At 52.5% G+C, this 16,569-nt stretch overlaps 1 protein-coding gene across 5 annotated transcripts in view; it reads left to right on the forward strand.

The window, feature by feature from the left end:
• Nucleotides 1-9,272, forward strand: part of AFAP1L1 (actin filament associated protein 1 like 1) — a 55,202-nt gene extending 45,930 nt beyond the window's left edge. For 3 of the 5 annotated variants that reach the window (XM_048861773.2, XM_048861770.2, XM_048861771.2), the window contains 8 exons: nt 1,385-1,596; nt 2,678-2,823; nt 3,545-3,623; nt 3,871-3,982; nt 4,716-4,880; nt 6,334-6,512; nt 7,631-7,759; nt 9,061-9,272. In XM_048861773.2, the coding sequence (XP_048717730.2) occupies nt 1,385-1,596; nt 2,678-2,823; nt 3,545-3,623; nt 3,871-3,982; nt 4,716-4,880; nt 6,334-6,512; nt 7,631-7,759; nt 9,061-9,084 (1,046 nt within the window). In that variant the 3' untranslated portion in view covers nt 9,085-9,272. The remainder of the gene's footprint in view (nt 1-1,384; nt 1,597-2,677; nt 2,824-3,544; nt 3,624-3,870; nt 3,983-4,715; nt 4,881-6,333; nt 6,513-7,630; nt 7,760-9,060) is intronic. The other 2 variants (XM_075131347.1, XM_075131348.1) reach the window with 1 other exon arrangement.
• Nucleotides 9,273-16,569: the final 7,297 nt, after the last annotated feature.

Here is a 16,569-nt window from a genome sequence, read left to right on the forward strand (position 1 = left end):
CATAAGCTTTCATGGGCTAAAACCCACTTCATCAGATGCATGGAGTGGAAAATACCGTAGGCAGGTATAAATATACAGCACATGAAAAGATGAGAGTTGCCTTACCAAGTGGGGGGTCAGTGCTAATGAGCCCAATCCAATCAGGGTGGATGTGGCCCATTTCGCTACAAAAAGTAATTTCCCCCTCTATTGATATTCACCCCTTCTTATCAACTGTTGGAAATGGGCCACATCCACCTTGGTTTTTTTGAGTTAGTAAGTTGCTCAGAAGATAAGCATCCTCTGAGATAAGATGCTGCTAAAGAAAATAAATGAAGCTCCATGTCTGTCTGTCTGTCTGAGATACTCATACTGGCCCCCATTCCCATAACACCCAAGTGCATCACAATCTGGGATGTAGCTATCCTTGCTACACCCCTGGGAGATAGGGATGTGCTGTTATTCCATGGGGAACTGAGGCACAGAGACCAAGTGATCAATCACACAGACTATCTGCTGTGGAGCTGGAAATGGTCTCCTGAGTCCCAGGCTAGTGCCCTAACCACTGGACCATTTACCTCACGAATTCTGCCCCCAGAAGGGAGGGGATGAGCATGGTGACCGCATAGGGCTTCTGCATCTATAGTTTCTGTGGACAAATCCTAATGTCCTTACTTGGGTAAACATCCCGTTGACTTCGGCAGAGATTTTGCAGAGTATGAACTTACTAAAGACCAAGCCGCACTTGGGCCTTTGATGTTTGAGTTCTGCAGTTTTAAGGGGCAGATCTCTGGGTGCCCAGAGAGAGGGTCCTGCCCCAGTGCAGTGCTTTGTGGAGTGCTTCCACTGCTGGAACAATGTGGGGGAATAAGGCCTACCCAAAGGTAGGGAGATGGGCAGTGATTCACTGACAGGCCTGGACGTATTTTGGTAGGATATTGCAGAGCAGCATTTCAGACTCTGGGTTTGTCTACGCTGCAGTTAGACACCCATGGCTGGCCTGTGCCAGCTGACTTGCGCTTCTGGGGCTTGGGTTGCAGGGCTGTTTAACTGTGGTCTACATGTTTGGGCTTGGGCTGGAGCCCCAGCTCTAGGACCCTGTGAGGTGGGAAGGTCCCAGCTGCAGCCTGAGCCTGAACGTCTACACTGCAATTAAACAGCCTCTTAGTCCGAGCCCTATGAATCTGAGTCCGTTGGCACAGGCCAGCTGTGGGTGTCTAATTACAGTGTAGACAGACCCTCTGACAGAAGTACAGCAAGACAAGACAACATTTTGGAGCCTCCCGCACTGCCCCTATTGGCTCTCGCTTTTCACCTTCCCCTTAGCATCATGCTTGTTGGTTCATTAGGTCCAGCTGAAATGCACTGAGACTCTCTTCCCTTGGGGAACTGGCTCTCCCTGCAGGTTACCTGAATGTCCTGGTTAACCAGTGCTGGAAGGAGCGTTGGTGTTGCTTGAAAGGCAACACGCTCTATTTCCACAAGGACCGCTCCGACCTGCGGACGCACGTGAATGCCATCGTCCTGCGTGGCTGCGAGGTGGTGCCAGGCCTGGGCCCTAAACACCCGCTTGCTTTCCGCATCCTTCGCAGTGGGCAGGAGGTCTCTGCCTTAGAGGTGAGTGTTTCATTCTCAGCGGCTCCAAGTGAGGCACGCAGGCTGTGGAGGCTTTTCCTGCCTTTTTCTGGAAGGTATGGACGGGCAGTTTGGGTCCAAATCCTGGGCTGTTTGTTTCCTTAAGGGTTTAACGAAACCCAGAACTGAACAGAGACACAGAATAGAGTCTAATGGGAAACCTCCAGGGACAATTTAACTTACCCCTTCCCTGGCTGTGCTTTGAGACCCCAAAATCAGCCAGGTGGGCTGGTGCATGGCCTGGGCAAGTGAAATTGACTAGAACCAAAAAGCAAAGTCCTGTTTCACTGCTGAGCCCAGCCGAATGCATGCGATCACATAAACCATGCTGAGCAGCCTCTGAAATTCTTTCATTAATCATCTGTGGTGCACCTCGTTACACAAGCAAGGGATTTGGGGTCTTTTAAATCTAATCTTTATCTTGGCAAGATCCCTTAGGCTATGTGAAGTTTTTATTCCATAATTGATTAAAGCAAGCATGCGTGGGGCGCCCTGTTAATGTGTTTCAGACAAGTGAAGGTAATATACAAAGTAATTTCACTTGGGTCTGAATGACTGTATAAGGGCAGCCCAGATGCTGATAGTATCTGCACAGAGAAGCTGCTGGATTGGTTGAACCAGGAAAATCACGGCAGGTGAATGAACTCATTTGACTCTTAGCTTCAACCCAACAGCTCCTCCACACAGGAGCGGAGCTTAGCAGGTGCTTGGGCTGATGGAATCCAGCTCAGTACCATGTGGAGAGAGCAACCTCATTCTCTAGGGAGGGTAACGTCTTCCCATTTCCCCTGGGAACCCCTTCACTACACAGGGTTGAAGACGTACTGCGTCTCAGCACGTGGGTTGCATATGAGCAGAGGCCTGTGCTTTCTTGTGTGGCATGGGTGGGTTGGGCTGGTGTGGGGAGACCCAAAGCAAGGAGGCTTTGGGGGGTGAGGGGAAATATTGCTGTAACTCCGTGCCCATGCTCTGCAGGATATGGGTCATCTACCTGGAGAGATGTGAAGGGGAGGTGCGTATCCAGGGGCCAGATGCTCACGATGATGGCTTTCTCACCCCCTAGGCAAACTGCTCTGAAGATCTGGGCCGCTGGCTTGGCATCCTGCTGGTTGAGACTGGCTCCCAGAAAACCCCGGAGGCCTTGCACTATGATTACGTGGATGTAGAGACAATAGCCAACATAGTCACTGCTGTGCGACACTCCTATCTGTAAGGGGCTCTCCTCCCATTGCTTCAGAGCTTTTGTTAAGGCAATGGGGGGGATGGGGGGGTGTGATCCAGCTCCGGCATGAGGCTCACCTGGTGCCCACTCCCTCTCTGCCTGGACCTGGGAGAGCAAAACTCCCTGTGAGGCCATCCCAGCCAGCACTTCCACCATGGATGCATCTTGTGTCTTCAAACCCTGGTGGCAACAAAGCTCCAAGTCATTGAATGCAGCCTCAGAGCCAGAATAAACCACCTGCCGCATGAGTAGCATTGTGGGGTAGGGACATGCAGCGGGGAAAGCAGCGGTGGGTTATGATTTGTGGGGCCCTGAGCCATGCGTGCCTTATAAAAGCTGTCTAGGGACTGGTGCTCAGGATGGGACCTGGCAGCTCTGGCTGTGCTGAGTGGACTTGGTCAAGTCACCGCATCTCTGTGCCTCGTTTGCCCCTGGAATGGGATATCTACTACCACATTTCCAAAAGTGTGGGGCACCTGCCTCTGAGAGGTGGGGAGGCAGTGCCTGACTGGCTTCATTTCCCTGAAGCAGGACTTGGCTCGCAGTGGTTTGGGGACTGCATGGGGGAGGGGAGGCAGGGCTAACTCGTGAAAGTTTGCAAAGTTTGCTTTGAGATCTTTGGGTGGAAGGAGCTAGAGAAGGATGGCATGTTGCCGCTGTGTGGGAAGGGGCTGACGCACTCTTATCTCCCCGTCCCTTCCTCCCCAGGTGGGCCAGCACCTCCCACGAGAGCCAGGCTGACTCCTCCCGGGTGGTGTATGATGACGTCCCCTACGAGAAGGTGCAGGTACGAATGTGGCTTGCTTCCTATCACGCTCCCCCCGGAAAGGCCACGGTCCTTCTCCCACCCAACCTCTTGCAACCCCCAAGTAACTGAATGCTGGGGAGACAGGCGCCTTCCCCTCAGTGGCACTTGGGGCCCATGGTTTCTCAGCAGCCACCCTGCCCTGAGTGCGGATTTCTGCTCCTGCCTCGTAGTGATGCCATGCAGCGTCTCTGCTGGGATCGGTTTTTCATTGCATTCATCCATGCAGGTAGAGGAGCCACCGCGGCCGTCCGGGGCCCAGGTGAAGCGCCATGCCTCGTCCTGCAGTGAGTCGTCACGCCGTGTGGACCCGCAAGTCAAAGTCAAGAGACATGCATCAAGTAGGTTGAGATTCGCCTGCTGGCCAATGTGCTTTGGGACCAAACCTCAGCCACACGGGAGAGGGCTAGTTGGCTCAGGGATTGGGACTTCCCATTTCTGGCCACCATTTCCTATCGAGCCCCAGGTCACTAATGGCAGGAGCCCTTCCCAGCCCTGGCTGTTCCATGAGATGAGCTGGTGGGGTCTTAGTCCCACGTGGGCTAGTGATGGTCACAGGTGGCCATGTGTCCTTTAGGAACTGGAGTAACTGGTTGCATGATCTGAGGGGCCTGCAGCTTCTCCTTACCAGCTGGGGCTCTGGTATGTTGGCCTGCTGTGGTGAGTGGGAAGTGTGAACTGCCCCTGCTAAGGACAGAGTGGGGACTCAGCTGCTCCTCTGGCACCTTTCACCTGCCCTGAATTCACTAACAAAAAGCGACCCCTCCACAGGCAGTGGGGAAGGAGGTGCCAGTTTCAGGCTGATCCTGCATGGGCTTCAGTGCGTTCTCCTCTGCCTCCTGGGAAGACTGATGTGATGCCCCTGTTCCCAAAAGCAGCCCCTTCTCCCCACCATGGCCTAGTGGAGCCTTGGGAGTGACCGGCTCATCTGTGACACTCCCATCATGGAAACTGAGGCGTCAAGGCTGCAAGTCCTGAACTCGTCTCGCTGAGCCTGCATTTGCGCTCTCCTCGATCGAGGCGGAGGCCAGTGTGCAAACTCCCTGCTTGACCAGCTGTGTCCTTGTTCTGTAGATGCCAACCAATACAAGTATGGGAAGAACCGGGCTGAGGAGGATGCCAGGATGTTCCTGACGGAGAAAGAGAAGCTGGAGAAGGAGAGAGCTTCTATCCGGAATGAGCTGGTGACCCTGCGGAAGGAAAAGAGGGAGCTCCGGGAGGCCATGAAAAGCAGCACAGGTATGGAGCCTGCTGCGGCCTGGGAAGGAGAGAAAATACCCCCCTGGCTGATCTGACCCGAGCCCCGCAATAGGGGATCATGGCAACAGTCACTAGACCAGAGAACATCTCAGCAATGAGGCTGGTGGATTTTTAATGCCCAACAAAGCAGGGATGAGTCAGGGTGAATAGAACCCAGCAAAATGGTGCAAGTTTCCTCCAACCAGCTCTGCCAATGCCCCCTAGCCTGACCTACTGCTGCTGACCTGTTCTGGTCCCAGCTCTGGCCACCCACCGGTAAGGCTCCCTGCTGGTCCTCCAGGCTTCTCATGAGCATGACAGTCCTGTCATCTCCTTGGCCACACCCTGAACCCGAGAAAGCCCCTTCCTCTCTCCCCTCCCAACTGAACAGACAGGCCCACCTCCCTTCTTTGCTAGCCAGTAGTGTAGTTGCCAACTATTAGTCAGCAGCAAACTCCCACTCCTACCCCTGCTCCCCCATAGGGGTTGCACATGACTGTACCATCTTCTTTCCCAGCCCTGGTGCTGCTGGCTCCCTGCTGGCCCAGCACCAGCATAGATGCAGTAGAAAGCTCTCTGCTGGAGCTGCTGTGTTCCTTTGTTCCTCATACTCCTTGTTCCTGGCACCCCTTTCAGAGCAGGGGCGGTGCCTTCAGCCCTCTGCCAGGCTGGCTAGTGCTTTCCACTCCGCTGGGCAGAAAACTGGGGCCCAGCTGTCGTGCTGAGTCAGCAGGGATCTGACCACCTGCTGCTGTGGCCACTTCAAACTGTGCCTAACAGCATCACCTAGTGGCCGAACAGGTGTGTCCCCCTCCAGTAAAGAGGCAGGTCATTGTATTGTTTCCTTTTCAGCTTCTAAGGTTGAAAAGCCAGAGCAGGAAACGTACTAGTACTACACAGGAGAACCTCAAGAGTTACAAACACCTCGGGAATGGAGGTTGTTCATAACTCTGAACAAAACATTCTGGTTCTTTCAAAAGTTTACAACTTAACGTTGACTTCGTACAGCTTTGAAACTTTACTATGCAGAAGAAATATGCTGCTTTCCCTTTACTTGTTGTTAGTTTACATTTAACACTGTACTGTACTGTACTGTACTGGGAGTTTTCGTCTCTGCTGCTGCCTGATGGTGTGATTGACGGGTCAGTTTGTAACTCTGGTGCTTGTAACTCTGAGGTTCTACCGTACTAATAAATCCTAGCAAAGGAGTGAGGCTGCAGCAGGGCATGGTTAACAGGTATCTGACACTAGAAACAGGCCCTCACCAGAACAGCTGATCTGCGATCTCCTAGCTGCTGGCACATCACTGCTGCCCCCAGCAAACCACACTCACTGGAGGGGGTGGTAAATTTGGGCTCTGGAGTCTCCTTCACTCTACAAACTCTCTCTCTCCCCGGCTCTGTGCTGAGCCGATGGGACCTGATTGGTCTTGTTCCTTGTCTCATTCAATCAGGGAGGAAGCTGAAGGAGCTGGAGGAGCGTGTGGCGGCCCTGGAGGAGCAGTGCAAAGGGAAGGAGGAGCAGCGCGTGGACCTGGAGCTCAAGCTGACGGAGGTGAAGGACCGGCTGAAACAGTCGCTAGCAGGAGGGCCGGCTCTGGGGCTCATCATGACCAGCAAAGCTGAAAATGGGGTACGGAGTCGCCTTCCTTTCCACAACCCTGGTCTCCCAGAGGGTTCCTGCTCCCCTGCAGAATCATAAAAGACTAGGGTTCATAGAATATCAGGGTTGGAAGGGACCTCAGGAGGTCATCTAGTCCAACCCCCTGCTCAAAGCAGGACCAATCCCCAACTAAATCATCCCAGCCAGGGTTTTGTCAAGCCAGGCCTTAAAAAACCTCTTAAGGATGGGGATTCCACCACCTCCCTAGGTAACCCATTCCAGTGCTTCACCACCCTCCTAGTGAAATAGTTTTTCCTAATATCCAACCTAGACCTCCCCCACTGCAACTTGAGACCATTGTTCCTTGTTCTGTCATCTGCCACCACTGAGAACAGCCGAGCTCCATCCTCTTTGGAACCCCCCTTCAAGTAGTTGAGAGCAGCTATCAAATCCCCCCTCACTCTTCTGTTCTGCAGAATAAATAAGCCCAGTTCCCTCCACCTTTCCTCGTAAGTCATGTGTCCCAGCCCCCTAATAATTTTCGTTGCCCTCCGCTGGACTCTCTCTCCGATTTTTGTCCACATCCTTTCTGTAGTGGGGGGGCCCAAAACTGGATGTGATACTCCAGATGTGGCCTCACCAGTGCTGAATAGAAGGGAATAATCACTTCCCTCAAATTGCTGGCAATGCTCCTACTAATGCAGAAGGGTGGGACTCTTTTTTTTTTTTCTTCTTTCTATTGGCTTGTGCCTGCTTCAGGTGGGAGACATAGGGATACAAGCGGAGGGCCAATGCACCTCAGTCTCGAGACCCGCAACCTCCCCTCTGCTATGCTCACCCCATCCCACTCAAGGCAGCCCTGCCCTGCAGCCCACGGCTGTCTTGCTATTTGGCCATTCCAGTCCTAGGATTTTCTCCAGCTGTGTGGTGACCCCTCAACCCCTCTACTATTCCAGGCCTGGGCTCCCACCAGCTCTGCCAGTGCCCTTCAATGTTTAGCCTATCCCAGCAGTCCATTAGTGGATGGTAAATGTTCCTTGCCACATTCGGAAGCTGTGGAGTGTGCTTTAATCTGGGTTCCCTAGCTGTCTCCCTGTCTCCTGCTGTCACTGCTTTCTGGGTCTCTAAAGGGTTATTCTCACCCCCAGGAGACTGGCAATAAGCCGAATGGGAACCCCACAGAGCACTTGGTCCCAGTGAACTGTGCAGCAGAAATGAGGAAGAGGAGCCCCTCCATCCTCCCTGCCAACAAGGGGAAAGTGCTGCAGAAGGCCAAGGTACAGCTGTGCTCTCCCAGCCCGGCAGCATCCTCCTCCGCCTCACCAGCAGGTGTTTGGGCACTGCACCATCCCTAGACCCTGAGGCCGGGGAATCAGCTGGTCACCTCTCCCCCTTCCATTCCTGGCTTCCCCCAACACCACACTCTACTGCAGGGGTGGCCAACCTGTGGCTACCCCTGCAGTCACATGCAGCTCTTCCAAAGTTACTATGCGGCTCTTTGTATAGGCACCAACTCCGGGGCTGGAGCTACAGGCGCCAACTTTCCAATGTGCCGCGGGGTGCTCACTGCTCAACCCCTGGCTCTGCCACAGGCCCTGCCCCCACTCCACCCCTTCCCGACCCCTCCCCTGAGCCTGCCGTGCCCTCGCTCCCCCCTGCCCCCGAGCCTCCTGCATGCCACAAAACAGCTGATCGGGGGTGGGCAGGGAAAGGCGCTGATTGGCGGGGCTGCCGGTGGGCGGGAGGCGCTGGAGCTGATGGGGCGGGGCGGGGGGGGATGCTGACGTATTACTGTGGCTCTTTGGCAACGTACATTGGTTAAATTCCGGCCACCCCTTCTCTAATGCATCAGTCGCTCTGCCAGGTTCTGCAGAGCTGCCTGCCCTATGGCTGCTGAGGGGGTGGGAAGCCTTGGGACTTGGGAGGAACCAGGCTGGCTGGGGGAGCTCATGGAAGTGCCAACTTATGACCCGACTTCCAGGGCAATGGTGGTGACTCAGTCACTGAAGACTGTGGAATCTAGAGAGGCCAAAGCCCTGTAGCAGGCAGTAGCGCAGGGAGCTGGCCTGGCTTGGTCCCTGAATGGCGGAGGTAGATCGGGCCTCCTCAGGCTTTCCCCATCTCTAATTTCCACACAGTCTCTCACAAGCTAAAGAAGCTACTCAGAGCTGTACCCTGGCCCACCAGGGTACGTCTGTGCTGCAATTGAACGCCCGCGGCTGGCCCGTATCAGCTGAATTGGGCTCGTGGGGCTCGGGCTGCGGGGCTATAAAACTGCCATGTAGACATTTTGGGCTCAGGCTGGAGCCTAGGCCCTGGGACCTTTCTGCCCTCCCAGGGTCCCAGAGCCCAGGCTCCAGCCTGAGTCCGAACGTCTACACAGCAATTGTACAGCCCCAGTCCCGCGAGCCTGAGTCAGCTGCTGTGGGCTGGCTGCGGGAGTTCAATTGCAGAGTAGACATACCCCTGCTGGCTCCTGAGGGTCTACAGCATGGGGCTCAGTAGCTGTAGCTGTTGGGCCTGATTCTTTCTTCATGCCGACACGCCTGGAAACTTTTTTCTTTTCCTTACGTTGCAGGAGTGGGAGATGAAGCAAACCTAACTGGGGCAGCCAGGCCTTGCCTGCAGCAAACAGACTCGGGCCCTGGGACACACTGAAGAGCCATGAGCCCCTTTTCCCCAGGGAGAGTGGAAGAGGATTCTAGCGAGCCTGGATCTCCAGCAGGGGGATGGGGGCATGGGGAAAGCACCCACCTTCCAAGGGTGGGGACATTTGGCAAGCAGACAAGATTGGGTGTGGGGGAGAGGGGAGGGATATTTGGGAATGGGGCGGGGGGAATCTTTCAAGAGTAAGGCTCCCATGCAGCTGGAATGCCCAGCTCTGGGGAGGAGCACCCCACTGGGACTGGAACGTCAGCCGTCCCCATTGATGTGTTTTGCTCTTGGTAACAAACTAACAGAAACATGGGGGAGCGTGAGCTAGGGGAGAGTGCAGGTAACTCGGAGTCCAAGTGCCTGGGTTCTAGTCTCGATTGTGCCACAGGTGGTCTGTGACTTTAGATTGTGCTTTACCTTCTGGAGCTCAGTTTCCCCCCTCTCTCAAATGTGGGTCAGTATGATCTATCCTCCAGCAAGGGGTGGGGTGAGCTTTCGTTGTAGGCATTACATGGAAGTGGTGCTATTTACGTGTGATTTTTACTGGATTGGGCTATTGGCGCAGTTAGTCCTCTCTCCCAAACCAGAGCAGAGATTGTGTGGAGCTAGCCTAGTCTCCTCCCTCTGCAGCGGCCAAGCCCAGAGGCCCTAGAAGAAAGTGACCATGTCACCATGGGGCTTTCTTGTGCATTGTTTGTTAGATCTCCGACACTTAGAGCTTCTGACTTAGTTGGTGTGCTTCTGCCCTTTTGGAGTCTCTTCTGTCTCATTGCAGGTGTCCTTTCATATTTTTTATACGTCAGGTAAATTCAGCACAACGGGGGAAGAGGAAGGCTATGAAGCTACTACAGCGATGAGGCTAAAACTTTAGTGGCCACTGATTTTGGATGTTTGTGTTGGGGTTCATGAGCCACCCTGGGCTTAATTCTCTGCTCCCCCCCCAGTTTCTCCTGACTGCACATGGAGCTTGTGTGCTCAGCACCTCTGAGCAGTGGGGGGCTAGCTTGTCTCAAGTTTGTAACTTCTTGCTCAACTGTTTTATCTAATTCTTGTCTCCTTCCTGCTGGAAACGGCTGTGGTGCAGGGCAATGCTGCCCCCTGCAGGGCAAGGGCTGACTGCTTTTGGAGAACAAACTCTGGGGAAGCTCTGCTGCCAACACTTGAAAGCACCCCCATTGGGCCTTGCTCAGCATCTTGGCGGGGCCATATGGAGCTGCCTCCTCACAGCACTGTCAGACGGTGAGCTGTGTGGAGAAGGGGATGGGCGAGGGGCATGGGGGGGAGAAGATGAGGGTATTGCCTGAAATAATGGCAATTTCTCAACACTGCATGCAGGGCAGGGCACCTTCATTTCAGCGACAGCCTGCGGAAGATGAGAAGGGCCAGAGAAGGGGGCAAGAACAGAGAAGGGAAACCATTTCAGCCAGCGTAGTATGGAGAAGAGTAAGCAGAACCAGGAAGCCTGGGGACTAGAGGGAAAGCCCAATGCACTCCTCTTTACCCTTTGGTGCAGTACAGGAACACTGTGCCAGTAAGCTTTCAGTACAACAGAACCTGTGGAACTCGCTGCCGCAGGGTGTTCGTATGATAACTAGCTAAGCAACCATTAATAAAAATAGCAACTGCTGGTAAGCAGCTGGGCTCAAAACCATCTGTGTGTTCCTTCCTGTAGCTGCAGCCCGTGAGCTGTTTGGTAGTTGTAAATCCCCCACCCCCAGCTAGTGTCCTCACTAAAGAAATACATAGGGGGAGGAGGGGAAGCAGCATCACTTGTTGTTCATCCAATTTGAATGCACCCTGCATCCACATACACAAGAGCTCAAGCTGGTTTACAGTCAGTCAAAGTACGGTTCAGAGTAGATTATGCTGCAGCAGTGTTAATATTGATTCACTCTCCCTCTTGCTAGCCTCAGTTGTCTTAGTGTCAAACCAGAGTATTGCACCAGTAGGTGCCTGAGTGGGATTTTTCCCTGCCTCGGATGCAGTCAGCATCAGTGAACAGAAGTGAATGGCGCACTTAGATAACCCTATGCTCCTTCCTAAAAGTGCAGTTTTGGGGAGACTCCCCATTGCCTGGCCCCTAGATAGTCTCCAAGCCGTGGTGGGATGCTATGGCTGAGGCTGCTAAAGAACATTGCTGGTCTCACTGCCCTGGCCATGCCCAAGGCTACGCTGTGATTGGTGCTAATTGATAGTTTGGTTGAAGCCTGGGCCTTGTCTCCAAAGATGTGGGAAGAAGGGGAACTGGATGCTTCTGTTCCTTGAAACACTGTCCCCCTCCGAGCAACCACAGCTGCTCCTGCCATATGCTAGAGCATCTCTCAGCATGTCCCTGCTGTGGCATACTGCTCCCTCTGTCTCCTGCAGTTCTGTTTGGTCTTCCTGGCTGAAGGCAGGTGTCACTTCAGGATAGGCAGCCATCCTTTTCTCCTATAACTCAGCCCAGCAGGGGCACAGGTGTGCTCGCTCACTAATGAGCCAGACATATGCTGCTACTTCCCACAAAGAAACTAAGGCTTTCACCGGACAGTGCCTGCCCAGTGCCCTATGATTACAGGATGGGGGCTCGGTTTCTGCGTCTCTCAGCCCTGCCGCCTTAACAGAAGCTGGGAGGGGTAGGGAAACAAGCAGGAACGGGGAGACAGAAACATGGGAATGGCCACACCTGGTGGGCCTCCCTGCTGCCCGGGTAGCCCTGTGCCACTTGTGCCACCTGCTTTTGGATGTGGGGGTGGAAGGCGCCTGGCTCAGCACATTGTGCCCCATGCTTCCTCTCTAAGAACCATCTGCACTTCATGGAGCTGTGTCCTTTCCCCTAATAAAGAGACTGCTGTTCAGAACCCAGGCGGTGCGCATTTACTGAGCTCAGCCAGGGGTGGGCCTGGGCTGGATTTAGGCAAGGGGAGGGGTTAGCTGCTCACTCCCACTGGGGGCCTGGTGCAGCAACCCAACACCATGATGCTGCACAGGCCAGGCTTGCTGCTCATGCCCTGGGGTCGCCAGAGCAGAGCTGGTGGTGTGCACACTGGGACCTTGGCAGGGGCAGGCCCCACAGCCTGATCCCTGGCTGGGCAGGTGTAAGATTACAAACTGCTGCCCCTCAGAATCTGTGGCTTTGCTGACACATGGCGTGCTAGCACGAAGTGGGGCTGCTCCGTAACATCTGCTGAAGCCGCTGCCCTCCCTTGTGATGACAATCCACTCCCTGCTGCTCAATAGGATAAGAGGGGGCAAATTGGAGGGGAGGGATGGGCTGAGTCGGAGGTGGGGAGAGGGACTGAATGCACAGGAACGTCAAACAGCTGGAGGCAGGGGAAAGAGGGGGGGAAAATCAGGGGTAGAAGATAGGAGCTGGAGTTAAGAACTAGCTTGAGATGCTGCCAGACAGTGACAGAGGGGGACAAACCCGACATCAGCAGGGGCAGAGAAGATAAAAGTTACCCCAGATGGAGTGAGCCACCTGCAGTGGCTGCAAAAATAGGGTGTTGGGGGCAGGGAGAGGGGGCCAGAGGACAGTACAGCTCAGCACCTGCTTCCCAGAGCTGTGTTCTTAAAAGCACCATGTGTCCCAATGCCTAGGCAAGGCAGCTCTTCCCTGTCTGAAATAATGTCTTCAGCTGCCGAAGGAGGCTTGAATCAGTGAAATATTTCACATACACCCCCTTCCAGAAATGGTAATTGTCAGACAGTTTTTAGAGACTGTATAAAGCCTCATAGCTCATAGACAAATTTGTCTCTTCTGCTGTTCGCACTGCCTGAATTGGACTGCCTGTTTCTTGTACTCCATTGTAAATGGAGTGTCACTCCTTTAAATTATTTCCTTTTTAAAATGCTATTTTAATTACTCGTAGCACTTCGTCATTTAGCTTCATCAGCATTGTGCAGATGGATGTCATTGTGCTATTAAGTGATATTTTAATAGCGAATAATCATTGAAAATAGTAATAATTACTCGTAGCTTCAGCAACAACGTCTCACAGAGTTTCTAGTAGACCACTTCTGGTTGGTATTGCAACGTTAGTTTTTATTTCTAAAGTTTTGTGTTGTTTGTTTTCATTTTTTATGCACAAGTTTATTTTTTGGGATTATATGACATCAAGGCTGACATTTTCTGGTTTGACATCAGAGCTTTTCAGGTGCCTTTGAGCCGCCAATGGGGATTGCCTTTGTCAACAGTTATTTTGCATCTTTATCTAACACCCTAGTGCTTTTTCATGTCATCACTTGTGTCTGGAACTTGGTTCCCAAATATTCACCACAGGCCAGACTTTTAAAGGGTGAAAGCACCTAGATGCTTTTGAAAATCCCACTAGTTGCCTAAATTCTTTTAAAAATCTGACCCTAAGGGCATTATACTGTACTACCTTGTATGTAATCCTTTTCAAAGGCAAACTTCTACTGTGATGTTTAGTAAATATACATTTACAACCTTGAGAGAAACTGACAACCATAAGTATTCAAAAACCATGTTCTACACCAAAAAGTCATTAAATTAAAATAAATAAATACATTTAGAGTCCTCTTAATTTGCCTTTTTGTTTCTGAGCCTTTAGGGCACATTAGCTTCATACTTTGCTGTTACCTTTCCCAAAGAATCCATATACCTAAAATCGTTGTACACTCGTATAACATTCTAAATTGGTTAGTCTCTAAGGTGCCACAAGTCCTCCTTTTCTTTTGGCGAATACAGACTAACACGGCTGTTACTCTGAAACCTTTGGATTTCCAGTAATATGTGATTCCCCCCCCCCCCTTTGTATTGAAAAATTATTAAAAATCCTTGTTTCTGTATGGTTTCAGAGTAGCAGCCGTGTTAGTCTGTATTCGCAAAAAGAAAAGGAGTACTAGTGGCACCTTAGAGACTAACCAATTTATTTGAGCATAAGCTTTCATGAGCTACAGCTCACTTCATCGGATGCATCCCTCACAAAAAGTTTTTGTATGGGATGCATCCGATGAAGTGAACTGTAGCTCACAAAAGCTTATGCTCAGATAAATTGGTTAGTCTCTAAGGTGCCACTAGTACTCCTTTTCTTTTTGTTTCTGTATGTAATTCCCTGTCCTGCAAACACTGACTTGCACGCTTGCCCCTTCTATTACTTCATTTGTTGCATACATAAATGTTGATTTTTCTATTAAATTGTTGTTCTAATTGCATATTTTAATGCCTTTTATGTATGCTACAGATTTGTTATGATCCATTTCAGTGATATTCCTTACGATTTTCACTGCCAAAATCAATTTTTTAAGATGAATTAGCCTGTTACTCCTTTGCATTGGCTGCCTTTTGGAGAAACCAACGTGCCTTGTCTCCACTATGTTTTTACAGGGGGATAGCTAATGCATAAGTTACCCCATGATAAAAACACACATTTCTGTTCTCAGTGTTAAGTGCCTATAATGTTGACTCAGGTGTTAAATTATTATTCAGAGCCTGACAAGTCTCAGATGGATTGTGGCTAACACTGCTCCTTCGCCACCAGAGGTGTTTGTGTCTGCAGCCTGCCATTGTGTGGGTGTCATGGAAAACCAATTAAAGCATTTTAAATTAAAGGAATTAACAGCAGCATTTCCCCCTTCAATTTCCTTTATCCTCTTCCCTTATAAGGGCCTGCAGATGGTGTGACACAGCTGTGGAGTTGATGCACATAAATTACAGCACCTTAAACCCCTGCGTGAATACTTAAATTCAGAAATAAAGTGGTCTTGTTTTTGAGAATGTCAGTCAGGACAAGCACAGATTGCAGGAGTCCTTCCCCAACAGCTATTAATTATCAGACCTTTGACCTGTCTTGAACATTTTTAAAATGTGGTACAGTCCAGGTGATTTTTCAAGTCCAAAGAGGAGTGAAGTAATGGAGCACTCTAAATATCAGAGGTGTAGGACTGGAAGGGACCTCGATAGATCATCTAGTTCAGTGTGATGGGCACATGCCACCCATAGGGTTGCCAGGTGTCCAGTTTTTGACGCTGGCAACTCTGATCAGTACCGCCAATCAGGCTGTTAAAACTCTGGTCGGCGGTGCTGCAGGGCTAAGGCAGGCTAGTCCTTACCTGTCCTGGCACCATGCTGTGCCTGGAAGCGGCCAGCAGGTCCGGCTCCTAGGCGGAGGGGCCACAGGGCTCCGGGCACTGTCCCTGCCCTGAACACTGGCTCCGCACTCTCATTGGCCGTGGTTTCTGGAAAATGGGAGCTGGGGCTGGACCTGCTGATTCCTGCTTCCAGGGTGCAGTGCAGAGCCAGGACAGGCAGGGAGCCTGCTTTAGTCCCGCCGCGCTGCTGACTGGGAGTGGCCGGAGGTAAGCCTGCACCCCAACCCCCTGTCCCAGCCCTGAGCCCCCCCAAACCTAAGCCCCCTCCTGCAGTCCAAATCCCTCATCCCTGACCTCACCCCAGAGCCTGCACCCCCCGCCAGAGCCCTCACCCCCCTGCCCCAGCCCAAAGCCCCCTCCCACACCCTTAACCTCTCATTTCTGGCCCCACTCTGGAGCCATCACACCCTCCCACATCCCAACCCCTACTCCAGCCCAGTGAAAGTGAGTGAGGGTGGGGGAGAGCAAGCCACTAAGGGAAAGGGAAATGGGAATATAGTGAGTGGAGATGGGTTCAGGGGCAGGGCCTCAGGGAAGGGGTGGGGCTAGGGTATTCATTTCTGTGCGATTAGAAAATTAGCAACCCTACCTGCCTCCAGAAGATGGGGGAGGGCAGAGCCATCAGACTATGCAAGACAGGCAACCCATATCTCACAGAGGGGGCAGCTTGGGACAGGCTACCTCCGCCAACCTGCACCAGAGCCTGGGCAGGGTAGCCCAAGGGACCTCTAGAGTCGAGACCGGGGATAGGCAACCTATGGCACACATGCCAAAGGCGGCACAGAAGCCGATTTTCAGTGGCACTCGTCCTGCCTGGGTCCGGCCATCTGCATTTTAATTTAATTTTAAATGAAGCTTCTTAAACATTTTAAAAACCTTATTTACTTTACTTTAGTTATCTATTATAGACTTATAGAAAGAGACCCTCTGTATGTATTACTGGCACGTGAGACCTTAAACTGGAGTGAATAAAGGAAGACTCGGCACACCACTTCTGAACAGTTGCCAACCCCTGGTCTAGACGCCAGGCACCGCTACGGGCGGCGGCGTGTAATATTGCAGCCGCCGGCGGCACTAGGACCCGGGGGTGAGAGCAAGGATGATCCTCCTGCCAGCGCCACGCTCCAGCGACAGGCGCCCAAGCCCTGGCTTAAAGGGCAGCTCCGCGCGGTGCCTGCCGGGATGGGGAGCGCCGCCGCGTGTGCAGTGGCTAATGGGAGTTATAGTCCCCACCGCCCTGTGCTGCCGGCAGCATGTACATAGGCCTGTGCCCGCTGACGCGGGGGCTAATGGGAGTTGGAGTCCATGACGCCGCGGCGCGGGGGCCGACGGGGCCTGT

Source organism: Caretta caretta, chromosome 8 (assembly GCF_965140235.1).
Source record: "Caretta caretta isolate rCarCar2 chromosome 8, rCarCar1.hap1, whole genome shotgun sequence".
Taxonomy (NCBI): domain Eukaryota; kingdom Metazoa; phylum Chordata; order Testudines; family Cheloniidae; genus Caretta; species Caretta caretta.